Source organism: Acanthisitta chloris, unplaced genomic scaffold (assembly GCF_000695815.1).
Source record: "Acanthisitta chloris isolate BGI_N310 unplaced genomic scaffold, ASM69581v1 scaffold9716, whole genome shotgun sequence".
Classification (NCBI taxonomy): domain Eukaryota; kingdom Metazoa; phylum Chordata; class Aves; order Passeriformes; family Acanthisittidae; genus Acanthisitta; species Acanthisitta chloris.
This window is the reverse complement of record NW_008679728.1, coordinates 60959-70716: the sequence shown is the minus strand read 5'-3', so window position 1 is coordinate 70716 and position 9758 is coordinate 60959. Positions and strand designations below refer to the sequence as shown.

Sequence of the window (9758 nt, the reverse complement as noted above, 5' to 3'; positions counted from 1 at the left end):
CACGCGGTGCTCGCGGGTTGTCTCCCCACAGCTGAGCCCCGAGTTCACGCAGCGGCTGAACAACACGATCCGTGAGCTGCTGCAGCAGGTGGAGAGAGGCCTCAAGTCTGCCGACCCGCACACGCGGTGCTCGCGGGTTGTCTCCCCACAGCTGAGCCCCGAGTTCACGCAGCGGCTGAACAACACGATCCGTGAGCTGCTGCAGCAGGTGGAGAGAGGCCTCAAGTCTGCCGACCCGCACGACTGCACCGTGTACACCGGCAGGGAGGATTCGGGTGGGATGGAGCTCTCCGGAGGAGAATTCCAGGTCAGGCCGAGGGGTTTGGCCACTGGAGTGAGCGCAGAAGGTCCGTGTCAAGAACGGTGCTGCCTCTGCGCGTGTCAGCCCACTCACACGAGGGATGCCTTGCTCAGCACTCCCCACTCTGGGAGCAGCTGCAGGCACCACAGTGTCACAGGGAGGATCGGGTCTTCTCTTGGTTTTTAGTGCTGAACTTGCACTGCAGAGAAAGCCAACACCTCCTGCGCAGACCTGAGAGCCTTCCAAGGGCCTGGCTCCCAGTGTGGCCACAGTGATGGCACGAAGGCACTGCTCCATCCAGTGCTCTGTGAAGTGATGCACGTGGGAGGTCGTTTGCAAGGAGTCCTTGCCTATGGCAGCAGTGAGCTGATGACCTGAGACAACATCCATCATTTCTGTGTGGGCTAAATTTCTCTGATGCCATTGTCTGATTGGCAGGTTGCTCCATTCCCGTTCCCCAGGTAGTGCCCCTCCACTTAGCCAGGGCTAGGTCTTCTCCAGTACCTGCTGGGAGGAGCAGAAATGCAAATGTGAGTATAATGAAGTGTGGAAGCTTTCCTCACACTAACTCCTGTGTGCAAAGCTTCCAGGAGCTTGTCTTTCTCCCGGTTTTCCTTCTTTGGGAACATGTTCTGCCCTGCCCTCCCTGTTCCTAGCCACTGGCACCAGGGAGGACACACCTTTCTCTGCACCTCATCCTTAGCTGCTGCTGTGTGCTTTGTCAGCACTTGTGCCTTCTGCACTGTGCCAGGCTCTAGGAACAGACCCTGGGGTAGCTGCAATTAATCTCATGCTTGCTGCAAGACTTTCTGCTGCTGCTGTTTTTCTGGCAATACACTGCAATCCTAAATGGCAAGTTTTGCGTGGGTGCTGTGAACTTGATGCTAACACGTTGCTTGGGAGAGTGGTGTTCGTTGTGTGGTGCTAAACTAACATTGAAGCTTCATGACAGCAGTGCCAGAAATGCCTGCTTAGAAATTTTAGTAAGGCACACAGGCACTGAGAGCACTCCAGAGCAGTTCATAAGAAATGCTAGGATGCCAGTATTCAATTCCAGCGTGGGAGAACATTGATTTAATCCGTTGCTGCCTGGCAGCACTCTGCTCCTGCTGCCTGTGAATTTATGCATTTTTGCTCAGTGCTAACTGATTTCTGCTTGGGAGACATATTCATTTTTCCAGTCTGTGTGACCTAGCTCTGAGGTCTTCTCAGGTGAAAAGCACTCTGCAGGTAAAGATGCTCTTCAGTCATGAAGACTCTTCAGTCCTGCTTGGCAGGATGGTAGAGTCTGCCTCTGGTGAGAATAATTCAGGAGATAAGGCAGAACAATGAGCTGATACTAGGAATACTCTGAAAGTCTGCTGGTAGAAGGTAAACACCTTTCCCTGAGGCCATGTTCCCTTAAGGTGAGCCTAAGATGCTTCATGTTGGAAAGTGACTGCAGTTGTGAAAAGGTGGTTGAGAGCTCTGGTAGGATTTAAGCTTGGTTTTATTTGGAAGGGAGTTTTTCAAGAAGGATTCTTCTCTTTTCCTCACAGAGATCATTCCTCATTGGGCCCATGACCTTCTTGCCATGACTGATAGGATTAGAATAAAATCCATGGATTCCTGCAGGTCATGGCCAGCAGAATGAAGTTTGCAGATATCACACTGTAACTTTGTCACCCTCCCTTCTTTTCTAATCCTAGCTATTAATTTATTCAGTGCTGCTTTCCACAGACAAAATTAATTGGGCCAAGACAGCAGCTTTTTCCTGTAATTGCTTATGTAGAAAAGGCTTGTTGAGTATCTCCTCATGTAAATCATTGCCCAGCAGTCTGAAATCAACCTGCACTCTCGTGGCTGCTAATAAGAGAGATTTGAAATACGGCTCTCCTGGCGCAAGCTCGGCGTGAAATGGAACACACTTGAATGTACTACATTACACCCAGTAATACACAGCATATGCTCTCGTGGCACTTTGGGGCCTGTTTCTTTCCCAGCACGCTTGACAGAGCCCTGCTGCCCCAGCCTGCCTTCATGCCAGGGAAGTCATGGCTTCTTGGCACGTGGAGTTGGAGCAGAGGGAGGGAAAGACTTACATTTTCAGCACAGAGGCAGTGAAAACACACTTTGTATCAAGATCATCCAGCGTACGGCTGAGTGCCCTCAAAGCACGTTTGAATCAGCTTGTTACGGTTTAATTCAGTTCCCTGCAGAGATCAGGGCCCCGTGGGCAGCGCCTGGTACGTGCCTGGGTACAGACCAGCCTTGGCTGTCGTGTTCTGCTTTGGCTTCTAATCAGTTTAGGAGACTGCTGGAAGAGCTTTTGTGGTCTTAATTTGTTCACCGGTATGGCAGTGTTGACTGAGGGAAGGTAAACTGCTGTAAGCTAATTCTGAGTCGGAGGCACTTCAAATCCTGGCAGAAGTACAACTGCCTCATCCATTTTCAAACAGATTAGCATGAGGATGCTGAGGAGTATTTACATGCCTGTTGGTATTTCTCAAGAGTGCAAAAGGCTCCAAAGACTGCCTTGACTGGGAGCTTAGATGATGGAAAGGGAATGGAAGGAAACTGACTTGACTCCTGTCACCTCTTAGCTGACTGCCGAAGCTAGGAAGCTCCTGAGTCCATTGCCTGCTAAACTGCTGTGTCCTTCCAAGGTGATGAGGTATATAAGGGAGAGATTCCCCTTCCCCTGCATTATGGTAGTGCCTTTGGAATTTGTTTCCCATGTTTCCCTTCTCTGGCAATGTCATAGTCATGGCTTTCAGAGCTTGAGGGCCTCTGAAACAGACCAGCTGGCCTGCCCGGTCCACAGCTTCTGGCGGCCCGTTGGCAAGTGGGGATGAGGAGCTGGGTTGAGTTGCCTTTGATGGGACTTTTCAAAAGACAGCAGATGAAAGAAAAGTCACTTCAGAATGGATAGAAATTCTGACTGTACCAGTTCAGGAAAGCTTCTGGAAAAACACCTTTCATTCACTTCAGTGCAGTATCTTGCTTTTAACCTCAGAACCCAGAAAACTTGCATTTCCTTGAGCAAGTTCTGTTCAGAGAACTGGAAATCCTCAGATAATCCCTACGGAGCAAGAAGCAGTGAGGCTGCATTTGGTGAGAGATAATAGAGTGCTTTGTGTCACCCACATAAACCACAATCCTGCCAAGTGCTTGCTGGCTAGTTTTTCTGGGATCTGTTCTTGGAGATGGTCAGTATTTGACTGGACAAGGCTCAGAGCAATGCCATGTAAATTTGAAGCTGGCCTCACTTTCAGAAGGTTGGATCAGATCACTTCCATCAACCCCTCCTAAGCTAACCTGTTGTAGGATTTTGTGATAGGGTAAAAAGGTTTACAAAAAGAAGCTTTTTTTACCCGGGTTTTAAGGTAGGAGAGGCTGAGGCATCCTGAGTAATCCCCATGTCCCATAATCCACTAGGAGGGCAAGCTGCAAGCTTCAGTAGAATGCACTTGTGGCTCCCCAGACAGTCTAAACATGGAAGGATGCAGCTTTCCAGAGGAGATGTCTCACTGTCCCCTGCAGCATGGCTTTGGCATGCACTTAGGAGCACAACATAACTTCCCGTGCATCTGCACCCAATAGGATGCTTGTTACCCTTTGGGCTGGGCAATAAAGCTATGCCATCCCTGCTCTAACTTTCACCCCATGCCCAACTCATTAAAATGACATCAGGTTTCTCACTAGAAACCATCAGGCTTGAACTATGTGCAGAGATGGGTTTCTCCTTCTGCCCTGACACCTTGTTTTGAGGGTGCCAGATGACTTATTTCTCTGAGTCAGCACAAGCTCTCAGACATCTTTATTACTCTAGATGGCCAGTTTGGAACTGGTTCAAATTAGGTCAAAAATACCCTCTTGTGGCAACCCACTGTCCTTTGTGGAAGGACCAGCTCAGTTCCTGGTGGGGCAAGTATGCCTGTTTGGAACAGCCTAACAGCATAACTTTGTAAAGATAGTGCAATCCAGCATAAAGAGCAAGTCTAAACTTGCAGGGAAGCTGAGGCACAGCTTTACTTCTCTTTGATCAGCAGAAAGGTGGTGTGGATGAGATAGTCTTTCAGCAGTGCTTTAGCTCATGAGCAAGAACTTTTCTGGCATCTCTAGCAATGCCTTCTCTGTTGAAAGCAATGGTTGCTGCAGTCAGGGCATCAGCACTAGCCAGTTGGTACAGCTGGATGCAAACAATTCCACTTCTGCTGTGTACATTTAAGTCTCCTCCTCTGCCCTGCTCAAAAGAAATCTCTAATCCAAAACACCCCTCTGCATCAACCATGCTGCTCGTACAGGAGGGCAAGGGGAGGGAGGTGCTGTTTGCTGTTCTCATGAGGATGTTAAACAGCCAGCCAGGCTTTGTGAGGTGTGCAGAATTGACTTTTGCCTCCCCATTCCCTTCAGTGAGCAAGCACCTCGGTCATTGACACTGCAGTGTGTGGGCTTCCTGCACACTGGAGGTGGCAGTTTCAGTCATCAGAGCCCTGCTGAAGGATATCTCAGCAGCAAGTGTTCTCTGCAGGCCTGCACGATTTAGGGCTGGCTGATGTGTTCTCCATCACATGTGGCTATGGTGCAGGTCTTATAATTGCAAGGAGCACAAAACTTGCAGTTCTGAGAAACTACAGAGAAGAAAGGCCAATCAACAGAACAAAGCCCAGACGTCTTTGGCAGTAGCGTGCCACAGGTAACCATTGCATGGCAGTTCTGTTGGAAACAGTCAGGAGTCTCAGAAGTCAGAAAAATACGTCACGTTTCCAGCTGGGACATTGAACACAGACCTCCAGGGCACACAGAAATGGAGCAGAATCAGAGTTTACGTAGCCCCATGTGACTGATGATGCCATCTGTGCTGAGCACTTAAAGCATGCCCAACAAAGACCCAGTCAGTCAGCAAACCCTACCTGGTCAGCTGGGGTGTATTTTTGGAGTGTATTATTGGAGAGCGAACGAGGCAGAGATCTGTAATAGCTTCTTCAGAGCAGCACTGCCTGGCTGAGCTAGTTTCAGGTGGAAACTTATCTCCATCCTGCACTGTCTCTGAAATACTCTGCCTGCATCTTGGCACGCGGATGAATACAGAACATCCCCCACCCAGGTGACTGCATTTTGTGTCTGTCTACATACATCTGTCAACATTGCCTCTTTATGCTTGGACCTGCCCTCCCCTGGTGGCCTTCCCTGCTTTGGGGCTCACAGACAGCAGCACAGCAAGCAGGAGGCTGAATGCAGCACTGCTTGTGCCCTTCTGGTCAGCCTGGGAGTATGAATTCCTTGAGGCTTTAGATTCAGTTTGTTAGGCCTTTGGGTTTTAAGCAAAAAGGAGAAATGAATGATTTGGAGAAGCAACTCATCCCTTCCATCCTTGAGTACAGGTCAGTGGGGTTTTTGGGAGTCTTTCCAAAGACAGTTGGGCCTGGGAGGAAAGGGGGCAAGAAGTGCTTTAAAAGAGGAGAGGCAAAGAAATCAGAGGGAGACAATGCTGAGACACTTTCTAAGAATGCAATCCTACCAGTGGTCTTGGCATGGTAGTTATGTACATAATTAGAGTGGTATAGTGGCAGTGGGAATAGAAGCTACATACAAAGCAAAAAGTTGAATATTAAAGCAGATAGGAGTGCAAATTGTGCTCAGACAGCTATCAGGCCTATTAGAGTCTAAAAGCTGTGCTAGGTGCCAAGTAAATCAAGGAGAGTCACTTGACATTTGCTAGCTGGAAAAGGAGGGTTCCCCTTTTAAGGAAGGGCTTCATATCCACATCCTTACAGACTTGAGTGATGGCATGGTACATCTGAGCTCTCTCTGGAATTGCTAACACTGAACTGCTTAGAGAGAGGACAAGGTTATTAGCTTCAGCAGTAAATTGAAATTTTATACATAATATACATGTAGAATTGAATTGTCTGTAGCACAAAACTTTGGAGATTACCCATGCAAAATGAGAAAATGATCTAAATTTGAAATTGTCCTCAGAACCATGGAAGGTAATTTTGTTGTGTACTTGTCCCCTTCACCTTACTACATCAAAATCCGCAGAGATTGGCTCTGTTAATTTTGACTTAAATGCAGGACCTGAGTCTTCTTAGAAATGGTTACTGGTAAGGGGATCAATAGACTTTTCTCAAAGCAATGTAGGTCAGTAGCTTTCTTAAATGCATATTTGAGGATGTCTCCCAGATCAGAAGGATGGTTCAAATGTGGCAGACCTTTCAGACACAGTTACTGTGCACTCCTCAGTTACCTGCTAAAAGCTTCAGGAGCTGGATGAAGACAGGGCAGAGAGCAGCAATGGATGTGACTGCTCAGTAGCAGAGTTGTTTCTGTGGCTGACCAGCCCACTGAAAACCTCCAGGGAGGACCATGCAGCCTTTTCCTGCTTTCCATGTAGCTGCTTGTGTTTCAGACAAGGGCTGATCTCATGTGTGATGTGCTGCAGAGAAGAGTTGGACAGCCCCTTTCTCAAAGGCTTGGGACCTGCTCAGCAGCAGGAGATAATGTCCAGGGAGCTATAACAACCTTGCTGGTGCTTCCTAGTGGGAGTGAAGATTAAAAAAAAAGAAGAAAATAAAAAATAGAGGCAAGTAGGATGTTTTAAGGTTGCTGCTTCTCAGTGCTGATGCAGCATCACCTGTTTTTTAAAATCCAATTCATGCTGAGTGACTCTGCCCTCTGAGGGTAACAACTCAGCACTGCTCTGCCACAAGTCCCATCTTCCCAAAGATGACTTTTTATTCCTCCACTGTTAAGCAAGTCACAGGTACAGTTTATGGATTTCGGTGGGTTTGTCTCGGTCTCATCTTTTGATTCTCACTACTAAAATTACATGTAACACACGTGTCAGCCCTGCTGTCCTCCAGGCTGTCCTGGGTCAGACACTGCTGTTTGTCTTGACCTGCAGCCCACTCATGAGTGTCATCAGGTACAAAGGGATCACAAAGCACAAAAAGAAGCCGTGGATGCTGCAGCTGTGGGTTATGTCCCTGGATGAAGCTTGTCTCTAAGGCAGGTGCCCTAGATGAGGCTGAGGGCCAGGCTTTTAGGTTCATTGTAACAGTCAGGGTGCAGAGCAGGAAGGGTAAAATTTTCCAGTGTGTACAGCCTTTATGTTCCTTTTGCAGGCATTGCTTTGCTGTATTTGCACCTGTACGATGTGTTTGAAGACCCAGCCTACCTTCAGGTGGCCTATGAGTACGTGAAGAAGAGCCTGAGCTGCCTGACCAGACGCTCCATCACTTTCCTGTGCGGCGATGCTGGGCCCCTGGCAGTGGCTGCTGTGGTCTACCACAAGCTGAACAACCATAAGCAGGCAGAAGATTGCATCACTCGGTAAACACTTGGTTATGTCTTTGACCTAACATTCCTCTTGCTCGTAGAGCTGCTCTGCGCTTGTGTGGGACACCCTCTACCAAGCTTGAATACATTTTGTTGCAGTCCTGTGTGAGAAATAATCCAGTAACTTAGCAAGGCTGCACAAACTTTCCTGGTGAAAGAGGTGGCTTAAGGACAAACAGGCTTGCATGGCAGCCTGCAGGCTGGGGAGCAGGGATATTGTTCAGCTGGCATTGCCATCTTAAAAATAATTCTGATGAACACAGGAAGAAAAGAGTGCCAAAATTAAAAACAAAACAAAAAACCCCAGAAGGTGGAGTTTGGTGTCTTTTTGAGAACCCTTCAATTTAGCTTTGCAGCCATTTTGATGAAAAGGAGAAATGTGGTAGGATTATTAGATTTAATTTTGGCACTCACTTCCACTTGCTATTTATTAGTTGACTTTGACTTAAACCTAAGATTGACAGCAGCCCTTTCAAGTGCTGAATGCAGCTGGTTATGATTCATTTATTTCTATTTCCTGCCTTTCCTCGACTGTTTCAAATGTATTTTTGTTGGGTACTTAAGACAAGAAAAGGACAAACAAGGAGTCCTAGATCAGCATGTGGCAGAGGAAGGAAAACACTTAAGGAGATGCAGTTGCAAGCTTTTCTTGCTTAATGGAGATCAGTTTTGAGAAGGTGAGAAACAGCCCTGTAGAGAGTTTCCATTCACACCTGGTCAGCACAAAAAAGGACAAACCCCTCTGACACTTCAGGACAACACTGAGTGCCCTTAAACAGCCATGAGCAAGCGATGCAAAATAGCAATTAAAACAAGCCACGGGTGGGAATCAGAGGTGCCTGTATGGTTTGGACACCAAGTTCCCACTCCCTTAAGTAAGAATAGCTTCTGGTTTATGTGGATATGGATATGAGGACAGAACTAACACTCTTTAGTCTTGGAATAATCCATGGGTTAGATTTTGCTTAATACTTTGACAAAGTGGCAACTCTCACTATGATTAATATGTTTGCTAACAAAAAGGGAACTAACCTGTCAAACAGTACTGGTCAGTCATAGTCAATGCATAAGCCCCAGGCTGGGAAAAAATCCCTAATTCATGTTTTCTTGCTGAGCTCTTCCCTCCCTGTATCCCTCCTGTTCTGCCTACAGTTTAGTGGCAGAATGAAAACTTGTGATGATTTCTGCACTGCCATCTAATGGTATCATAAAGGCAGAACCTTGGAAATGGGTTTCTTCATGCATCTGAGAGGAGGAAAAAGAAAAACATGCCTTTCTCAAAGGAACAGTTATACTGTCCTTATTCTGCCACCAGTTCCCAGAGCAGTTAGCCTGAGCATGGTCCTTTAAAAACACGCTATTTCTTTGAGAAGTAGCTCCCTTAATCAAAACTCTTAAGTGGGTTTTGAGTATGCTGTTTAGTTGCAGAACAGTTCCTAAGCTACGCAGTGCAATTGCAGAGCTGTAGGGAGCAAGGGCCTCTCTCTGTCTTTTAAAGCACCTCATCTTTACAGAGCCTGTGCGGAGAATCCATCAGGCAAGTTTTACCTGCAGTGGAAGAGTCAGAAGCTTGCTTTTTTCCTAAATGAGTTCATGACCAACAAATACGCTTTTATGCTCTGGAGAGACTTTTTTTTTAGGGCAGCCCATTTTCAAAGAGCCTGTGAAAATATAAGACATGTTCCAGGAGACCTCTTTTCTCTGTGACCTCCCACCAATTCAGAAGGTCAAAGGTTTGCTTTCAGAGCCAGTGGTGTACAGAAATCCCATCTTGCTCTACAGCTGCCTTGCTTTGCCCAGAAACTGTTGGTTGTTGACAGTTGAGGTAATAGGCTGATGTGTGAATAGGAGTGAAAAGGCTCTTCCTTTCAGAGAACTTGATTTACTCCTCACACTTGGGAAGTGCATTCTGCACACAGTCAGTCCAGCAGCATCCCAGGCATCTCTTGTTGCATGCATGCCCACATTTCAAACACAGCAGAAACCACTGGCAGGCTTCCTCCCTGGATGGGCCTGCCTGGAAAGCAATTAGAGTTAGAAGCAGTTATGCATAAGGTGCAAAAGCAGTAATTCCACCTGCTCCGGATTTTCCCATGAAAAGAGGATTTCACATGCAGAACTGAGAAAATCCCTA

General features: G+C 47.2%; 1 protein-coding gene across 1 annotated transcript in view; it reads left to right on the top strand.

The window, feature by feature from the left end:
* Positions 1 to 52: 52 nt before the first annotated feature.
* The window catches only part of LANCL1 (LanC lantibiotic synthetase component C-like 1 (bacterial)), a gene marked incomplete at its 5' end in the record, with an annotated part of 16398 nt that continues 6692 nt past the window's right edge, over positions 53 to 9758 (top strand). The window contains 2 exons of the mRNA XM_009077418.1: positions 53 to 275; positions 7411 to 7618. Of these exons, the coding sequence (XP_009075666.1) occupies positions 53 to 275; positions 7411 to 7618 (431 nt within the window). The remainder of the gene's footprint in view (positions 276 to 7410; positions 7619 to 9758) is intronic.